This window comes from Pituophis catenifer, unplaced genomic scaffold (genome assembly GCF_029215685.1).
Source record: "Pituophis catenifer annectens isolate HBS135680 unplaced genomic scaffold, rPitCat1.0.hap2 SCAF_11, whole genome shotgun sequence".
Lineage (NCBI taxonomy): Eukaryota > Metazoa > Chordata > Lepidosauria > Squamata > Colubridae > Pituophis > Pituophis catenifer.
The window spans coordinates 13151132-13171734 of NW_027256891.1; the positions used below are offsets into that span (position 1 = coordinate 13151132).

General features: G+C 45.4%; 1 protein-coding gene across 1 annotated transcript in view; it reads right to left on the reverse strand.

Annotated features, from left to right (window-relative positions):
• LOC139322727 (transmembrane protein 182-like) overlaps positions 1 to 11712 on the reverse strand; it is a 28300-nt gene extending 16588 nt beyond the window's left edge. Inside the window, exons 1-2 of the mRNA XM_070951930.1 lie at positions 11447 to 11712; positions 9247 to 9370 (exon numbers count right to left, since the gene is read on the reverse strand). Coding sequence (XP_070808031.1) covers positions 9247 to 9370; positions 11447 to 11599 — 277 coding nt within the window. The 5' untranslated portion in view covers positions 11600 to 11712. The remainder of the gene's footprint in view (positions 1 to 9246; positions 9371 to 11446) is intronic.
• Positions 11713 to 20603: the final 8891 nt, after the last annotated feature.

Below are 20603 nucleotides of genomic sequence, written 5' to 3' on the forward strand. Positions count from 1 at the left end.
TTTTCCTTTGACACAAAATGATAGAAGAGAAGAGAAGAGAAGAGAAGAGAAGAGAAGAGAAGAGAAGGGAAGGGAAGGGAAGGGAAGGGAAGGGAAGGGAAGGGAAGGGAAGGGAAGGGAAGGGAAGGGAAGGGAAGGGAAGGGAAGGGAAGGGAATAGGAATAGGAATAGGAATAGGAATAGGAATAGGAATAGGAATAGGAATAGGAATAGGAATGGAAGGGAAGGGAAGGGAAGGGAAGGGAAGGGAAGGGAAGGGAAGGGAAGGGAAGGGAAGGGAAGGGAAGAGGAGGAGGAGGAAGAGGAAGAGAAGGGAAGGGAAAGGAAAGGAAGAGGAAGAGGAAAGGGAAGGGAAGGGAAGGGAAGGGAAGGGAAGGGAAAGGAAAGGAAAGGAAAGGAAAGGAAAGGAAAGGAAAGGAAAGGAAAGGAAAGGAAAGGAAAGGAAAGGAAAGGAAAGGAAAGGAAAGGAAAGGAAAGGAAGAGGAGAAGAGAAGAGAAGAGAAGAGAAGAGAAGAGAAGAGAAGAGAAGAGAAGAGGAAGGAATAGAATAGAATAGAATAGAATAGAATAGAATAGAATAGAATAGAATAGAATAGAATAGAATAGAATAGAATAGAATAGAATCTGGAAGGGACCTTGGAGGTCTTCTAGTCCAGCCTCCTGCTCAAGCATGAGAACCTATACCATTTTGGACAAGTGGCTGTCCAGCCTCCTCTTAAAAAAACTTAATAATCAAATCTAATAATAAAAATATTAATTAATAATGAAATGGAGTTGAAGTTTGTTCTCAGGGGAGCTGAGCTTCTCATGTCACCATTTTCATTTAAGTAACCATATAGTTCAGAATACAGTGTTGTTGTGGCCACTGATGCTCCGTGTGTAAGGAATCACGAGAGATCCTTCGTCATATCTCTGAGCTTACTGTTGTGTGGTTTAGTGAGATCCAACCTGTGAAAAGCCACTGAAGAGAAGCCCAAACATTTGCAAAAGAATACATTAAACATCTTGAAAACTATAGATTTTCTGAAGCTCTTCTGGATCTCCTGAATTTGTGGAATTGCAAAATCAGCCTTTTGTAGAACTTAAATACATTTAAGTCCTTGACTTACAACCATTCATTTACTGCCCGAAGTTACAACGTCACCGAAAAAAGTGATTTGCGACCATGGCAGCGTCCCTGTGGTCACATGATCGAAATTCAGATGATTGGCAACTGGTTCATATTTATGACGGTTGCAATATCCCAAGGTCATGTGATCCTCTTTTGTGACTTTTGACCAGCAAAGTCAGCAAGGACACCAGAGTCACTAACAACCAGGGTTTGCTCTCTGCTTATATACAACAGTTACCTGCAATTAGAACTGCTTACCTATATATATAAAAAAGGATGGATGGATGTATGTTTGTTTGTACAAACATAACTCTGGAACGCCTCGAGGAATATCGACCAATCTTGGTACACAGATGACTTACCCTCTGGAGACAAACACTGTGGGGGTAAGACACCCCGGGGTGTGTCTGTCTCTGTGTGTCTGTGTGTTCTAGCATAACTCTGGAAAGCCTGGGTCTTTAAGAAGAGTGAGTGTGACCTCCTAGAGCCGTGATGGCGAACCTATGGCACGTGTGCCACAGGTGGCATGCGGAATCATATTGGTGGGCACACGAGCTGAGCTCCGGTGCGCATGCATGCGCTGGCCAGCTGATTTTCAGGCCTTCTGGCCTCCGGAGGGTCTCCAGGGGGGTGAGGAAGGCCCGTTTTTCACTCTCCCCAGGCTCCAGAAGCTTTCTAGGAGCCTGGGGAGGGTGAATACGGCTTTTCCCACCCCCTGGAGGCCCTCCAGATGCCGGAAACAGCCTGTTTCCCGACTTACAGTCCACCGGAAGTCTGGTGGCCCACCATGTCATCGCATGCCAAATGTGGGGGGAGTGCGGGGGGGGTCACGCACGCATGCACGGAAGGCGGGGCACATAGAATTATGTTTGTGGGCACGCGTGCACGCGACCCTCCCGTGCTCCCCCTGCTTTTGGCACTCGATGGCAAAAAGGTTAGCCATCACTGTCCTAGAGCGACATTTGTTCATGATGTTATGGGAGGGGGAAAGGAGCTTGATTAGGCCAGTACAGAGGTCTTTGATTGACCATGCTCCCTCACACAGTGGGCCTTTAAGGCCTAGGCGTCCCTCACACAGAAGGCCTATGAAGCGAAGGGAGACTGATTAGGTCAGTACAGAGGACTTTGATTGAGCACGCCACAGCCTAACCCGGGTGTCTGCAACCTGAGGCTCCAGAGCTGCCTGTGGCTCTTTCGTCCCCCTCCTGTGGCTCCTTGTCCACTGAATCCACCGCTGGCTGGCCCCGCCCCTCGCCCTCTCCTCCAGTCACTCCTCATCTGGCCTGAGAAGGTAAGGACAACAGTGGGGGATGGAGACTCACTCCATATTCCAGAGTGGGAGTCAAGCATTCTTGTACTTGCTATATCTCACAGGCACTTCTTCCAGCCCTTGTTGGTGCTGCACGCATCTCAGTCGTTCAGGGAGACGCACTACTTGCTCTCTGCCCCGCCCAACTGCGGCCAATGCTCTGCATCGTAATGGGCTCCAGGAGGAGGAGGGGACACCATCTCCCCCATTGTGAAGTGCGCTAAATTTAACTGTACTGCGCAAGGCACTGTGAGAGTAGCAGGCAGGCTATGGAGGTGGCAACAGCAGCAGTGTCGGCCGCAGCCAGGTCAAGCCAGTGTCTCAGGGCGGAGAGCAAGTTGCACGTCTCCACGAGCAACCAAAGTGCGCGCAACACCAACAAGGGCCAGTAGAAGCGCCTGCGAGATATGGCAGGTACAGGGGTGTTTCGCTCCCGCTCTGGAATATGGAGCAAGTCTCCATCGCCCACCGTCACCCTTACCTTCTCAGGCCAGGCGAGGAGTGATTGGGGGGGGAGGGCGAGGGGCAGGGCAGCCAGTGGTGATTTCACCAGCAGAGGGACAAAAGAGCTTCATTTATCTGGGAACCTGAAATGACTCCTGATTTAAATATGGTAAAAAGCACCCAAAGAAGAAGAAAGAACAACATCAGCAAAACAAAAAAAACCACCAACCTTCGCCTGTTTTTGAAAATTGTTCAAGAGGGAGCACACACACAAACAAACACATGAGACAGAGAAAGAGGGATGAGAGAGAGTGAGATGAGAGAGAAAGAGAGAGACAGAGAGGGAGAGATAGAGACGGAGAGAAAGAGAGAGAGAGAAAGAAAGAAAGAGACAGAGAGAGATAGCTGTTTCCCACAGAAAAGAAAACACCAGGAGCCACAAAACCTGGGTAAGCGTGGCTGTGGGGGTGTTATGTGACTGGGTGGGAGTGAGAGCCGTCAAGTTGGCCACGTCCACCCAGGTTTGGTGGCTCCCGGTGATTTCTTTTCTGTGGGAAATGGGTCCAAATGGCTCTTTGAGTGTTTAAGATTGCAGACCCCTGGCCTAACCGGATCGTCCATCCCCACCTCACAGCTTCAGCTCCCTTCTAGCCCTGATGATGATACCTAGTTTGGTAATGAAACGTCTGCAAGAAAACAACCAGAGAGTACCCAGGACCCCTCATTTTAAATGAGTTACCATGTTAAGCTATGGTTTGCTTGCTTGCATCATTTCTGAAATAAGGAACATCCTGAGCCACAGTGCATAGTTTACAAACCATAATTCACCCAATTTGCCATGAGAGATTATGGTCCAGGAACTTACACTGGCCTATGGCTCTGTTTGGAAAGCACTGAATTTCCAAGTCGTTCTTCTTTCTATAGTAGTAACTTTCTATAGCACATCCATGCAGTTCAACCCAGAGATGGGTTCTAAAATTTTTTACTACTGGTTCTGTGGGCGTGGCTTATTTTGTGGGCATGGCTTGATGGTCATGTGACAATTTTTTAGGATTTAGCAGAGGTACTGGTCTACCAGGCTTTTAACTGCTTGCAGAGCTGTTCCGATCTACTCATGTATTTTTGCAGGCACTGATCTACTCATGTATTTTTGCAGGCACTGATCTACTCATGTATTTTTGCAGGCACTGGTCTACCCATTTATTTTTGCAGGCATTGGTCTACTCATTTGTTTTCTTTTAACACTGATCAGCTGTAGGGCGGCCCTTTGAAGCCCCACGGCAAGAGTTTAAAGTTTTTTTTTCCCTCTAGCCATCAGCTGGGACTCAGGAGGCAGCAGTAGATTGGGGGTGGGACCAAATAAAAGGTAACAATAACACGGGGGGGGCGGGGAGCAGGGGGGCAGAACATCATATCGTCACCGCTAGCAGTTCGGTGGAACCGGGCTGAACCGGGAGGAACCCACCACTGGTTCAACTACACGTTAATAACCATGTTGCAGGCTAAGAGAGAGAACAGATGCTTGCTTTCTGCACATTTGCTAAGGAAGCTTGCAATTACAGACCTAATTCAGAACTGATGACTTCGTTGTTCCTTGCATGTGTGAAGCATTAAGCGTCACCTACGCCTTAATTTTCCCAAGAGAAGCAAAATAAAGAATAGAGCTAAAACCTGCTTAATGAAAACACTTTGTACAGATTGCAAAACGTAACCCTTTTTTTTTTCCAATAGGGGAAAACTTAAGATAGGATTTGGCAGAAAGTTGATTTCTCAGCACAACCTGACACATTAAATACTCACGTTTGTCTCTTTTCTAATTGCTTCTCTTTATGTAGCTTTACCACAAAACCAACACAAAAACAGAACTGGGGTTATCAGCATGTTCAAAAAACTTCCAAAAGGAAGAAAAAAAAATGCCCATGTATCCTAGTTATCAATCGGAGGAAAGAAAATATATATATATAATACAGCTAATGATGTGGGCCACCAGTAGATCTGGCAGCAGATTCGGACAGTAAGGAGGTTGAGGAGGAACATGGGCCAGTCCTGGAGTCTAGGGAAGGCTCTGATGAGGGCTCTGCATCAGAGACAGAAAGGGGGCCAGGGCCGGATGCCAGCTATCAGCTGCCTTTGGAGTCAGACATCAGTGAGGCAGAAAAACAGCTGGAGCCCGTTCCCGGTGTGCGCATGCACAGGGTTGCCAGATGAAGGGAACAGCTAAAGAACAAGGGTCGACTTGGGAGTAAGGCCACAGGTGGATGAAGAATGGCTCCAGTGGTGGGTTCCACCCGGTTCCACCCGGTTCCACCCGGTTCCACCAAGCCAGTAGCGGTGACGATATGATGTCACTGAACTGGTTCTGCCCCCCGCTCCCTGCCCGCCCCTGCGTTATTCTTACCTTTTATTTGGCCCCACCCCCAATCTATTGCTGCCTCCTGAGTCCCAGCTGATGGGCTATAAGGAAAAACTGTTTAAACTCTTGCCGTGGGGCTTCAAAGGGCCGCTCTATAGCTGATCAGTGGTAAAAGGCAGTTTGGTGGTAGACCCATGCCTCCAAAAATACATGAGTAGACCAGTGCCTGCAAAAATACATGAGTAGACCGATGTCTACAAAAATAAATGGGTAGACCAGTGCTTGCAAAAATAAATGGGTAGACCAGTACAGCTCTGCAAGCAGTTAAAAGCCTGGTAGACCAGTACCTCTGCTAAATCCTAAAGAATTGTCACATGACCATCAAGCCACGCCCACAAAATAAGCCACGCCCACAGAACCAATAGTAAGAATATTTAGAACCCACCCCTGAATGGCTCCTCCCAGAGGGAATAAAAGAGGAACGAAAGGGGAGTGGAGTTTGCAGGAGACAATTAGTTCACTCCTGCATTCTTGCCAAGTATTGTGGCATCCAAAAGATATCGGCCTGGCCACTCTCCAAGCCTGATAAAGGTCGGTAATTGTGAACTACCTTGAAAGACTGTGGTAGAGGGAAGACTTTTCTGGAGAGGAATTCACTGTAAATTAAATAAAAGGGGTTTATCAGGACGAAGACTCAGCTTCGTGCTGCTGGGGAAGCCTAGGTCAGAACAGTTAATCCTTGACTTACAACAGTGACCATTCAAAATTACGACACTGAAAAAAGTGACTTATGACCGTTTTTTCAGACTGATGACTGTTGCAGGATCCCCATGGATGAGCAAAATTCGGACGCTTGGAAACCGACTCACATTTATGACGGTTGCTATATCTTGGGGTCATGGGATCTCCTTTTGCCACCTTTCTGACAAGCAAAGTCAACCGGACACGGCAACCGTCATAAATGTGAGCCAGTCGCCAAGCGCCCAAATTTTGATCACGTGGCCCTGGGGATGCTGCAACAGTCATCAGTCTGAAAAATTGTCATAAGTCACCTTTTTTCAGCGCCATTGTAACTCTGAATAGTCACTGTTGTAAATGGAGGACTACCTGTGATCATAATATTGCACGGATTGAATTTTCCACATTTTATCCCCAAGTCAACCTAGTTATGTTTGTTTGTTTGTTTGTTTGTTTATTATTTTTTATTTATTTATTTATTTATTTATTTATTTATTTATTTATTAGTCCAATTTATATGCCGCCCTTCTCCGTAGACTCAGGGCGGCTTACAATGCATTATAGCAATACCCTGCATACCTTTTTGTATATACCTGCTTATTAGGGCTTTCGACCCCCCCCCAAGAGGTGTTGTTCTATACAAAGTCGGCTTATTGCCCCCTACAATCCGGGTCCTCAATTTACCTACCTCGAAAGGATGGAAGGCTGAGTCAACCTTGAGCCTGGTGAGATTCGAACTCACCAGGCTGAATGTTATATCAGAGGTGGGTTTCAGCAGGTTCTGACCACTTCTGGAGAACCGGTAGCGGAAATTTTGAATAGTTCGGAGAACCGGTAGTAAAAATGGTGACTGGCCCCGCCCCCATCTATTCTCTGCCTCCCGAGTCCCAGCTGATCGGGAGGAAATGGGGATTTTGCAGTAACCTTCCCCTGCCATGCCCACCAAGCCACGTCCACCAAGCCACGCCCACAGAACCGGTAGTAAAAAATGTTGAATTGTGTTACTATGTTATATCCACCGCACAACCACAGCTACTATTTCAGAGTTACTGACAACCTTCCAGGAACAGGATTCCCTCTGGTATTAATGGCCCCAAAGCTTATCGTGACGAAGAGTAATAGGATGAATGTTAAACAAATTAATTAATGATTATCCACTTTGCTTTAAAATGTTTCCCACCAAACGAGAGCCCTTCATAATAAATGGACATTCGTTCGTGCAAAGTGACTAATGAAATTTCTACTGCATTAATTATTGCAACAGCAGAAAGAAGGAGAGGAATAAAAAAAAAAATAGTCCAGCCAAATGAATTTGCTCTGATCGGTCTCATTAACACAGACAGAAAGAGTAATAAAAGATCTCCTAGTTATCTCGTCTATTTCAAGCCATGGGAATGTGTCTCAAGTGAGGTTTAATTTGATCATTTGACTTAAGGTAATATCCTGTTAAACAATGCATTCTAATAATTAGGCTTAGAAGGGCCTCCATTATTACATTAATGTGCAATCCAGCATTATCTGCGCTTTATCAACTCTCTCAGAAAGTTCGAGGCAAGGAATCATCTTAGGCTCTGTTGCTACACTTTGCACATTTAGTTATGTCGGGAGGGTCTATGAAAGGGGTGTCGAACTCGATTTCATTGAGGGCCACATCAGGGTTATGTTTGACCTCGGGGAGGGTGGGTGGGTGTGGCCAAGGTGGGTGTGGCCAGGGTAGGCATGGCCAGCTCGATGTCACTCATATTGGGGGTGCCTGTGGTGGCCTCAGCGAGGCATTTTCGGCTGTCCCAGCCTCCTACAGCAGTCTGCCAGTGAAAACAGAGCTCGGGAGGGGTGCGTGCAGCCCTCCCGAGCTCTGTTTTCAACTGCCATGGCCTCCTACAGCACGCCACCAGGTTATAAATCAACACCCAGTCAACCTGGGCCGAGCTGAGGCACCATGGACCAATCTTTCACTGTTTCCAGGATGGCCCCTCAGGCCACATCTAAGCACCACATGAGCAGGATCCAGCCCATGGACCTTGAGTTTGACACCCCTGGTCTATGACAATTTACCATGGACAACTTGCCACAGCCAACTCAGCGCAGGGCAACTTGTCATGGCCAACTCGCTTGGAGACAACTTGCCACAGAACAAGAGTTACACTAAATAATAAAGAGTTACACTATCGAAGAAATGGTGGAATAGGGTCATTAAAATCATCTGAGGCAGCAGTGCCTCAGATAGAAAGTCCATACAGAGAGTGGTAAGGACAGCAGAGATTATAGGAACCTCGCTTCCCATTATTCAGGATACTACTTTGCTTATAAGCACTATGTGCTTAGAGCTCAGAGCATTGTTAGAGACCCCACACACCCACTTCACGGTCTGTTTCTCCTGCTCCCCTCTGGGAGGAGATTTCTAAGTATTCCTAGCAGGACTTCCAGATTCTGTAACAGCTTTGTTCCTTATGCCATCTGCCTGGTAAACTCGCAAGATTTGTTTTTCTCGCCATGTACATGTATACATCCAAACTAAACTATGTTGTTTCTGTGTCATATAATATATGTGGGTATACACGTGGTTTTGTATATATTTATTTATTCTGTCATGGTTATGGTGTATATTGGAGGTAGAGACCCTCTGAGAGCTGTATGCAATCCAGAATGTCAATTGGGGAAGTAGGGTGGGTGGGTGGAAGGAAAGTTCCAAGATGACCTACTGAGGGGGGAAAAAAATTGCATACAGTTGGAGTCCTAAAGCAGGACAACCTGGACAGATGAGCGAGAACCTCAAACAGAAGACACCCCCCCCCATTTGAGAGAATATATGATAATGCTGACCAGGGTGGGCTTCAAAAATTTTAGCAAGGGGTTCTCTGCCCCCAGTTGCTGGGTGGGCGTGGCCTAGTCGGCCTCCTGCACCACTGGGGGGGGGGGGGCATTTTTTGCCCTCCCCAGGCTCTGGAGGCTTTCCACAAGCCTCTCGGAGGGCAAAAATGGCTTTCCTGGGCTCTGGAGGCCATCTGGAGGCCAGAAAGAGGCCTGTTTCCGGCCTCCTTGAACTTCCGGGACGCCTGTTTTTTGCCCTCCCCGAGTCTCTGCTGGCACCCTATACTTACCTGCATCCAAAACGGGCCACATGGGGACTCCTGGGAGGGGAGGGGAGGATGGGGCCAGCCAAGAGTGGGATTTGGGGGAGGGTCCTCCGAACTGCACAGAATCTTAACTAGAGGTTCTCCCGAACCCCCGCGAACCCCCAGCATCCCACCCACCCATCCCGATGCTGACGTTGCTTCCTCTCATACTCACTAAACCAAAAGTTCCATATAGTCTCTCTGTAATCTTCGCCAAAGAACCAGCATCTCCAAAAGAAACCTTCATGATGGAAGGTCAGGATCCCTTTACCGTCTTCTTTCCAGACTTGCTTTCCATCCTGTTTTCAAAACAAACCAGAACCATTTAGAAATATGGTGAAGACTGTTGAGTTTCACTTGGCACACAAGCTACAGTAGTGGCCAAAATTGTGGAAGCCTTTTGGGGAAAGTGTAATTTTGAGGTTTGAGGGCTAATAACACCATTTTTTTTTATTTATTTATTTATTTTTTTTTTTGAGTTTCAAAATAATCCTATTCCACTGCTGGAATGGCCTGGGAATAGCCCAGACCTTCACCCAACTGAAAATCTATGGAGCCGACTAAAGAAACTTGTTAATCAGAAGCTACCCAGCAATAAAACCCAGTTAATAGAAGCCATCATTCAATCAATCTTAGTTTAACATTATAACAGCTTCAGAACTAAACGACTTGGTTCACTCCATGGGAAGATGTTGTTTTTTGTTTTTGTTTTTGTTTTTCTTTAATTCATATGCCGCCCTTCTCCGGAGACTCAGGGCGGCTTACAATGTGTTAAGCAATAGCCTTCATACTTTTGTATATTTATACATGTCAGTTTATTGCCTCCACCATCTGGGTCCTCATTTCACCTACCTTTGAAAGGATGGAAGGCTGAGTCAACCTTGAGCCTGGTGAGATTTGAACTTGCAGTAATTGCAAGCAGCAGATGTTAATAACAGTGCTTTAGTCCACTGTACTACAGGCTCTTTATATGTTGCATTACATTCTTAATTAAATTATCTTTCCATTGATATATAATTTTATGATACTACTCCAAAAAAAAAAGTGGTATTATTAGCTAGTTTTAGAAAATACACTTTTCCGAAAAGGTTTCCACAATTTTGGCCACTACTGTACATGTTCCTCCTCTTCCTCTTTTGCTGGGAAAATAGTGAAGATGTCAAATAAGAGGCAAGGGTTTGGAAGGGCAGACAGCTATTTAGCCATTTGTTTTCTGCAAGGAATGTTCCTAAATTTTTTAAATAAAGCAATGCATGAATTAATCCACTGACCCTTACAGGATCGACCAATTAAATCTGCAATATTTCATATGTAAGATTTACAGATTACACACTCTACGATACAACTGCTTAAGGAAACATTCTATCTCAAGGGTACATAGACTGTATGTACTTTCTATTTACAGAATACAGATTAACAGAGTTGGAAGGGACCTTGAAGGTCTTCTAGTCCAACCCCCTGCTCAGGCAGGAAACCCTATAACCTTTCAGACAAATGGTTGTCCAATCTCTTCTAAAATAAACTTCCAGTGTTGAAGCATTTACAACTTCTAGAGGCAAGTTGTTCCACGGATTAATTGTTCTAACTGTCAAGAAATTTCTCCTTAGTTCTAAGTTGCTTCTCTCCTTGATTAGTTTCCATCCGTTGCTTCTTGTCCTGCCCTCAGGTGCTTTGGAGAATAGCTTGACTCCCTCTTCTTTGGGGCAGCCCCTGAGATATTGGAACCCTGCTACCATCTCACCCCTGGTCCTTCTTTTCATCCAACTACACATACCCAATTCCAACAACTGTTGTTTCTATGTTTTAGCCTCCAGGCCCCTCATCATCTGAGAATTAATTTAATTAATTTAATTTAAATTTAATTAATTCAATTTATATGCCGCCCCTCTCCGAAGACTCAGGGCAGCTCACAATACATTTTTAAAAATCATTATAAAAAACATTTAAAAATTAAAAACATTAAAAACTCATTCACGCCATTCATGGCCGGATCTCGCCAGATCACAAGAGCGAGATCAACGGCCCCAGGACTGCCAGAAAAGCCAGGTCTTCACCGCTTTTCGGAAGGTCAATAGGGTGGGGATGGTCCGGATCTCAGGAGGTAACTGGTTCCAGAAAGCTGGGGCAGCCACAAAGAAGACCCTCCCCCGTGGGCCCGCCAGCCGGCATTGTTTAGCTGACGGGACCCAGAGGAGACCAACTCTGTGGGATCTTACCGGTCTCTGGGAGCTATGTGGCAGAAGGCCTAAATTTCCAACTTCTGACTTTTCCTCTCATTTCCAACAATATCTTCCAATATCTTGTGGGTCCCCCCCACAAACTTCCAATAATGATATTCTGTATTTACAAGGTTTGGGGTACTTTTCTCCCTTTACCTCTTCAGAGGAGTGATTGTTGTTCTTCGCTTCAAATCCTCCGCACTTTTCCGTCACCAGCAGCCAGTAATCTGTCCCGAAGGCTACTAGAAAAAGGAAGACGCCGAGGACTCCCAAAATTGCAGCTAAAAGGGCTGCTATTTTGATCTTCATGGTGGAAAAGGAAGGGGAAAGAAGGGCTTGAGCCAAGGAGCCTAGAAGGGCGAGGCTTTTTAAAAAATAAATAAAGAAAACATGCAGGGGCTGAGTGTGCTAGGAGCTGGTAAGGAGACCTATTTTAAGAATGGGACTGGCAGCGTTTCACGGGTGTATGCATTTCACAAGGCAGTAAGGAGACAGCTCTGGGTTGAGTTTCCAAACAGCTGAGGCATTTCAAGCAGGGTTAGGAATGCTTCACTCCAGAGAACTCGTAAAGGAAACATGCTTGGGGTTTTCTCCTTCGTGCATCCAGCTAGACAGTCTATTTCAGGTTACAACACAACTGACCCGGATAGACAGACACCACTGCTACTTGCTGTCCAGCAGGCTAGGATTGGCATGCATGTAAAGGCCCTTTTGCCAAACGCAGAGAGGTTGACAAGTTGACACTTGGGATGGGTGAATCTATTGAGTTTGGGCTCCTCCCGTTTTTGCAAATGTGTCTCGTTTAGTTTGTCAACTGGATGCCTTTTAAATACATGTCAAAAATTACATTTTATTTATAGACAGACAGACAGATATCCTTTATGAACTGCTAGGGAGTGTCTGTCTCTGTCCTCTTTCTGCCTACCAGACATTCCCAGTCCCACTGTCTCTTTGCTCTCTGGGATAGAGTACCTCCCTTCTCCAAATCCAGACTACATTCTCATAACATTGGGCTGGGCTGGCTTCCCTTGAAGGAGAAAGATGACAAAAGACATCATGTGCTTCAACAAGAGACTCATTTATTGGCAATGAACACAGAAAGAGGAATCTCTTAAGATAAACAACATTTTCCAGGGACCCTTAAAACAATCGCACAGGGCAAATCTGAATCTGAGATTCCCCAGTTCTGGCCTCACCTATTGATTCGTCAAGAATTAACATCCGGCATTAGGAAAGTTGAAGTCTAATATTCTTTCAAGAGAGGTAAGTCCTTTGAATATCACGATGCTTGTTGGGGATGTTCATTGTATAGAGTGTGCCTAGAAGAACATGGCAGTCTGGGGAATTCTGGGAGTTGAAGTCCACATGTATTCAAGTTGCCACAGTTGAGAAACAATGCTCTAAAGCATGGTTCTTGTTTACAATCACTTAAGCAAGGTGTAATTATTGATCTAACAAATGCAGATTCTTGGGTAACCCTACACTGGAAATGAACTCTGCTTCCAATCAGCCATTTCTCCTCATCAACAATTGGATTTAAGTTGACTGCAAAGCAGTTTTCGCAGACATGGACTGAACCTTCTTCATGGAAAACAAAGCTTCTTCAACTACCTTGAACATTAAGGGATGGGAAGGGAAGGGAAGGGAAGGGAAGGGAAGGGAAGGGAAGGGAAGGGAAGGGAAGGGAAGGGAAGGGAAGGGAAGGGAAGAAGAAGTAGGTTTCAGCAGGTTCTGACCAGTTCCGGAGAACTGGTAGTGGAAATTTTGAGTAGTTCGGAGAACTGGTAAATACCAACTCTGACTGACCCTGCTCCCATCCATTCTCTGCCTCCCGAGTCCCAGCTGATCAGGAGGAAATGGGGATTTTGCAGTAACCTTCCCCTGGAGTGAGGTGAGAATGGAGATTTTACAGTATCCTTCCCCTGTCACACCCACCAAGCCACACCCACCAAGCCATGCCATGCCCACAAAGCCACACCCACAGAACCGGTGGTAAAAAAATTTGAAACCCACCACTGAAGGGAAGGGAAGGGATCAATTAGAATGAATGAAAAGAAAGAAATATACAACTGTGTGCTACTTCTCCTTAGAAATAATTGGTTGGTCAGTTTCTCCTTCCACGTGCTGAATTGCATCTGATAATCCAAGTGAAATAAAACCAGTTGACTTTGAGCGACCCACTTTCAGTAATGGTTCTTTCCTGGAATGTTTGGCTGTAGAAATAAGGAAAGATAAGCATCCAGTGAGAAAGTTGTGCTGATTTTACACGAGTAAAAAAAAGTGATAAGAATGCCTTCTTAAATGAACAGTGCAAAGAAATAGAAGGAAACAATAGAATAGGGAGGACCAGAGATCTCTTCAAGTAAATTGGAGATATGAAGGGAATGTTTCATGCAAAGATGGGCATGATAAAGGACCAAAATGGCAGGGACCTAACAGAGGCTAAAGAGATTAAGAAGAGGTGGCAAGAACGATCTTAACGTCCCTGATAACCACGACGGGGTGGTCACTGACCTTGAGCCAGACATCCTGGAATGTGAAGTCAAATGGGCCTTAGGAAGTCTGAGCAACAACAAAGCTAGTGGAGGTGACAGTATTCCAGCTGAGCTATTCAAAACCTTAAAAAATGATGCAATAAAAGTGCTGCACTCAGTTTTCCAGCAAATTTGGAAATCTCAACATGGCCACATTGGAAAAGTTCAGTTTACATTCCAATTCCAAAGAAGGGCAATGCCAAAGAATGTTCAAACTACCGCACCATTGCACTCATTTCACAGGCTAGAAAAGTTATGCTCAAAATCCTACAAGCTAGGCTATGTGGACCGAGAAGCACCAGAAGTACAGGCAGGATTTCGAAGAGGCAGAGGAACTAGAGATCAAATTGCCAACATACGCTGGATCATGGAGAAAGCTAGGTGGCAACTTGAAAGCTTTGCAATTTTGAAACTTGACACTAGGGAGTTTCAGAAAAACATCTACTTCTGCTTCATTGCCTATGCTAAAGCCTTTGATTGTGTGGATCACAACAAATTGTGGCAAGTTCTTAAAGAGATGGGAGTACCAGACCATCTTATTTGTCTCTTGAGAAACCTATATGCAAGTCAAGAAGCAACAGTGAGAACTGGACATGGAACCACTGATCAGTTCAAAATTGAGAAAGGAGTTTGGCAAGGCCTGCCTATTTAACTTATATGCAGAGCACATCATGAGAAAGGTGGGGTTAGATGAATCACAAGTTGGAATTAAGATTGTCAGGAGATATGCCTCAGATATGCAGATGATACCACTCTAATGGCAGAAAATGAAGAGGAACTAAAGAGCCTCTTGATGTGGGTAAAGAAGGAGAGTGCAAAAGTTGGCTTGAAACTCAACATTAAGAAAACTAAGATCATGGCATCTGGCCCTCTCAATTCCTGGCAAATAGATGGGGAAGGAATGGAGGTAATGACAGATTTTATTTTCCTGGGCTCCAAGATCACTGCAGATGGGGACTGCAGCCAAGAAATTAAAAGACGCTCGCTCCTGGGGAGGAAAGCTATGGCAAAGCTAGACAGCGTACTAAAATGCAGAGACATCACCCTGCCAACAAAAGTGTGTATAGTCAAGGCTATGGTTTTCCCAGTTGCAATGTCTGGCTGTGAAAGTTGGACCATAAGAAAGGCTGAGCGCCAAAGAATTGAGGCCTTTGAACTCTGGTGCTGGAGAAGCCTCCTGCGAGTCCCTTGGACTGCAAGGCGATCAAACCGGTCAGTCCTAGAGGAGATCAACCCTGACTGCTCTTTAGAAGGCCAGATCCTGAAGATGAAACTCAACTACTTTGGCCACCTAATGAGAAGGAAGGACTCACTGGAGAAGAGCCTAATGCTGGGAATGATTGAGGGCAAAAGAAGAAGGGGACGGCAGAGAATGAGGTGGCTGGATGGAGTCACTGAAGCAGTCGGCGTGAGATTAAATGGATTCCAGAGGATGGTAGAGGACAGGAAGGCCTGGAGGAACATTGTCCATGGGGTCGCGATGGGTCGGACACGACTTCGCGACTAACAACAACAAAAAAGAAACTGGAGCAGGATTTCAGCACCTTTGCCCAGTAAAAAGCCACCCCTCCCCAACAAGCAATACTCAGGCCATTGGAAAAAAAAAGAAAAGAAGTAAAGGCAGTATTGATGACCATTTGATATATTCCCCATTTTTTAAAAGTGGAATTCAAATGAGAATGAGGTATTCCAACTTACCAGTCAGGGACCTGTGCAGCTTGAGTTTGGGATCTGTTTCCTCAATGGATGAGTCCTCTTCCTACAATGAAGAAACGATGGAGTGGAATCGTTAATCACGTAGAAATCATTGCAGGCTAGAGAACTAGAACTGGCTATTGGGAAGGAGGGCGTTTTGGAGATTTGTAGCTCATATGCTAGAGTACATGAGTCAGATTCAAAGCCTGAAAGGTTTCTAACTGATTGATAACATCATTGATTAAGTTCAAGGATCACCATATGTTCTTAAATTCCAATCGGATAGATCGTTACTACTGGAGTTGGAAAAACTACCCCAAACACCCCCAGCCTCAATATTTTAATCAAGAACATTGAAATCTCATATATTCTAGCAATTTTATGGAAATTCTGACGTTAGTTACCTTTCACCTTTTTAAAACTATTTTAAATTTATTTTGGAAAACAGTATGGTTGGAACTGAGGATACTCAAAAGGTATTGGTTAAAGACAACTTAGGATAGGGTGCTTGCTTCCAGAAAAGGAGAGTTTTATGCCTTATCTTTGCGATCCCTTCTGACTTTAAAAGTTGGCAATGTTTTTTTTTTTAATTTTTTATTTAATAAACAAACATACATATACAGACGTAGACATTTAAACAAACTATACATAAACTAACTATACAGAGAGGTCAAGTCTTACAGCTTGAACTTTAAAAATAGAGCTACTTCGGTAATTATATATCTATATATCTATATATATTTATCTTTCATCATGTATCAATGTTTATACAACGATATTTCATTTTATTTCCTTATTTTTGTATCATTGGGTGGTATTCCCTTATTTCGTGTTCTTTTTATCTAACCAGTTGTACCATTTCTGCCAGATTAAATAATACTCTGAATCTTCTTTTCCCTGTATCTCTTTGGTAAGTTTGTCCATTTCCGCACATTCCATTGTTTTTTGTATTATTTTTTCCTCTGATGGCGTGTCCTCTAGTTTCCACATTTGTGCGAAAGTGATTCTGGCTGCGGTCAGGATATGTATTATCAAGTATTGTGTCTCTTTTTTATAGTCCTTTGTCAGTATCCCTAGTAGATATGTTTCCGGTCTGAGGGGCACTTTTTGGGTGGTGATTTCTTCCAGCTGATTTTGAATTGTTTTCCAAAAAAAATTGGCCTTTGGGCATGACCACCACATATGGTAGTAGGTCCCCTTCTGTGTTTTGCACTTCCAAGTTGGCAGTGTTCTAAAGATTGTTGCTCATTTAGTTACATAGCTGTATTTCTCTACTTATCACTGAGCCATGGTGGCACAGTGGTTAGAGTGCATTACTACAGGCTACTTCTGCTGACTGCCGGCTACCTGCAATTTGGCAGTTCGAATATCACCAGGCTCAAGGTTGACTCAGCCTTCCATCCTTCTGAGGTGGGTAAAATGAGGACCCAAATTGTTGAGGGCAAAAGGCTGACTCTGTAAACCACTTAGAGAGGGCTGTAAAGCACTGTGAAGCGGAATATAAGTCTAAATGCTAATGCATTTAGTGGTATATAAGCAGGGGTGGGCTGCTGGTGGTTCGCAGGGGTTTGGGAGAACCTCTAGCTAAGATTCTGTACAGTTCAGAGAACCCCCCAAATCCCATTCCTGGCTGGCCCCACCCACCCCCACCCCTGCCTTCCCAGGAGTCCCCACGTGGACCGTTTTGGATGTAGGTACATGCAGGGCATGTGTGGAGGCCCAGAGATGGCGAAAAACAGGCCTATCAGATGTTCGGGCCCGTTTCCAGCCTCCAGAGGGCCTCCGGAGCCTGGGGAGGCCATTTTCTCCCTCCCGGAGTCTTGAGGAAAGCCTCCGGAGCCCAGGAAAGGCAAAAACGCCCCCAGCCATGGTGCAGGAGGCCGACTAGGTCACGCCCACCATGGCCACACCCACCCAGCAACCGGGCAGAGAACCCCTTGCTAAAATTTTTGAAGCTCACCCCTTTATATAAGTCTAGGTGCTATTGCTATTGCTATCCATTATCTAATGGTTTGCTGTACTGCCAGGTGAAGACAGACCCAAAATATGCAGAACCCCCATGTCATCAAGTCAACGTCAACCTATAATGACCATGTAGATGGATCTTTTTCAGGATCTTCTCCCCAACTTGGCCCTTTAGAGTTCTGAATATTTCACCCATCAATACTGTAATCCAATCCATCCATTCATCATGCTGCTTATAATCCTTTTTCTCTTTCCTTCCATTCCTTCTTTTCCTTAACTTCTCAAGGGAGCTGGGTCTTTGCATAGTGTCCCTAATATGATTTCAGCTGGGTTATTTGTGCCTCAACTTGGGCTGGGGCAGGAGGGCCAATTATGTTTATACTGCAGATGTGTTTGTTTTAGTAATACAAACAAAGTCCAATCTACCTTGGTTATAACCAGGGGTGGGCTCCTGGGGATTCAGCAGGGTTCTGGCAATCATCTAGCCAAGGATTGCCAGGGTTCGACGAACCCCCAAATGCCACCCCTGGCTGGCCATGCCCACCCCACCCCAGCCCATTCATCATTCCAGTGCAGGGGCTGTGTGGAGGGTCCGGGAGGGCAAAAAATGGGCCTACTGGAGGTTCCAGAAGTCCAAGAACGGGCCTGTTTCCGGCCACCAGAGGGCATCCAGACCCCAGGGCAAACAGTTTTCGCCCTCCCGGAGGCTCGATAAAAGTCTCCGGAGCCTGGGTAGGGAGAAAAATGGGGCTCCCGGAAGTTCCAGAAATCTTGAAACAGGCCTGTTTCCAGACTCCAGAGGGTGTTTGGATCCTAGGAAAAGCTGTTTTCGCCCTCCCGGAGGCTTGAGGAAAACCTCCGGAGCCTGGGGAGAGTGAAAAATGGGCCTCCCAGAAGTTCCAGAAATCTGGAAACAGGCTTGTTTCCAGACTCCAGAAAGTGTTCGGACCCAAGGGGAAGCAGTTTTCGCCCTCCCGGAGGCTCGATAAATGTCTCCGGAGCCTGGGTAGGGAGAAAAATGGGCCTCCCAGAAGTTCCAGAAATCTGGAAACAGGCTTGTTTCCAGCCTCCAGAGAGTCTTCGGACCCAAGGGGATGCTGTTTTTGCCCTCCCAGAGGCTCGAGGAAAGCCTCCGGAGCCTGGGGAGGGTGAAAAATGGGCCTCTCGGAAGTTCTGAAAATCCGGAAACCGTACCGAAAACAGAAACTGGCCCGTTTATGAGAAGGTAATGTTTGGCTTTGGACCAAGTTGCAAAAGACAGGCTTGTTAGGTAGATAGACTCTGTCCTTTTGATGAGCTCTAATCTGCATTCGTCAAGAACTCCTGTTAGCAGGTTGAATGCTTTAAGATGCCTGTAGCATTGCCAAGACTGAAAGCTGTTGTCTGATGGATGTACAGTCTGGCAACTAGATTCCTCACAGCCAGGTGAACTCAGTGGTGAAAATCAGTGGTGAAATCCAATTTTTTTTTTTTACTACAGGCTTGGTGGGTGTGGCTTGGTGGGAATGGCAGGGGAAGGATACTGCAAAATCTCCATTCCCTTCCTACTCTAGGGGAAGGATAGTGCAAAATCTCCATTCCCACCCCACTCCAGGGGAAGGATAGTGCAAAATCTCCATTCCCACCCCAATCCAGGAGAAGGATACTGCAAAATCCCCATTCCCACCCCACTCAGGGGAAGGATAGTGCAAAATCCCCATTCCCTCCCCACTCCAGGGGAAGGATATTGCAAAATCTCCATCCCTACCCCACTCTGGGGCCAGCCAAAGGTGGTATTTGCTGGTTCTTCGAACTACTCAAAATTCCCGCTACCAGTTCTCCAGAACCTGTCAGAACCTGCTGGATTTCACCCCTGTGTTAACTTTGGATACCTCCCAGTCCAGTTTTTCATGTTGCTTTGTTCCTTTATTTTCTTGCCACAAAAGAACCCCTTGCTCTTTCCCTTGGTTTGATTCTGTCTCTCGTCAAAGTGGACAACAGGTTTTGCCACTGTAAAGAAGTTGAATGGCTCCTTGAGAAGGATAGCCAAAGGGATACGGCAACAACAACAAAACACACACTGAGATAAATTGTTCCTAAGCAGCAAACACCTCCAGGTAATAACATTTCGTAGTCTCTGATGCTGAAAAGGTCAACAAGGACATTGAAAAGTGTGTTTTGTTATGTTTTCCTTGGTTTTGAGAACACTCCAAGTGTGACATTTATCTTGCAATGTGCTTTCTTCGCTTGAACTATTCTTTGTCCACTAACAATGGCTTGGAAAGAAATTGAGTTTACCTGAGGTTTTTTTGGCCTCAAAATCAGAGCCAACATCTGAAAAGAAGAGTACCACATTCTTAAACTGGCATGTATGCGGGCATGCGTGCTTTTAAGTCAGTGTTGACTCCAGGCGGCTTCCTGGACAACTTCTTGGCAAGGTTTTTCAAAAGTGGCTTGCCATTGTCTCCTTCCTAGGGCTGAGAGAGAGTGACTGGCCCAAAGTCTCCACCTGGATCCGTGTTTAAAGGGGGACTAGAATTCAGATATATGGGTCCTAAAAGACAGAAGGTCCATCACTGGAAGTCTTGTTTGATCATCCGCCTCATCAGGACTATTATTTTAATTTAGCAGTATGAGTATGGGTGTTATTATTAGAATTATTAGGACTGGATCTGTTGTTTTTATGTAAAGTAGGCAGTTAAACCATGAACTTGGGAGAAAAAGATATTTACTTCGTTCTCCGATCCAACTCATCCTTTGCTGTCATCAACTGCTATTAAGCTCACTGAGAAAATGAAGATGCATATAAATACTTTTCTCTCGGTTTGTGTGTGTGTGTATGTGTCTCCCTCTCTGTCTCTCTCTCTCTTTCTCTCTATGTCTCTCTCTCTGTGTCTCTCTGTGTCTCTGTGTCTCTCTTTTTCTCTCTCTCTCTCTCTGTCTCTCTCTCTGTGTCACTGTGTCTCTCTCTTTCTCTCTCTCTCTCTCTGTCTCTCTGTGTCTCTCCATCTGTCTCTCTCTGTGTGTGTCTCTCTCTGTGTCTCTCTTTTTCTCTCTCTCTCTCTCTGTCTCTCTCTCTGTGTCTCTCTGTGTCTCTGTCTCTCTCTCTCTCTCTCTCTCTCTCTCTGTGTGTGTGTGTG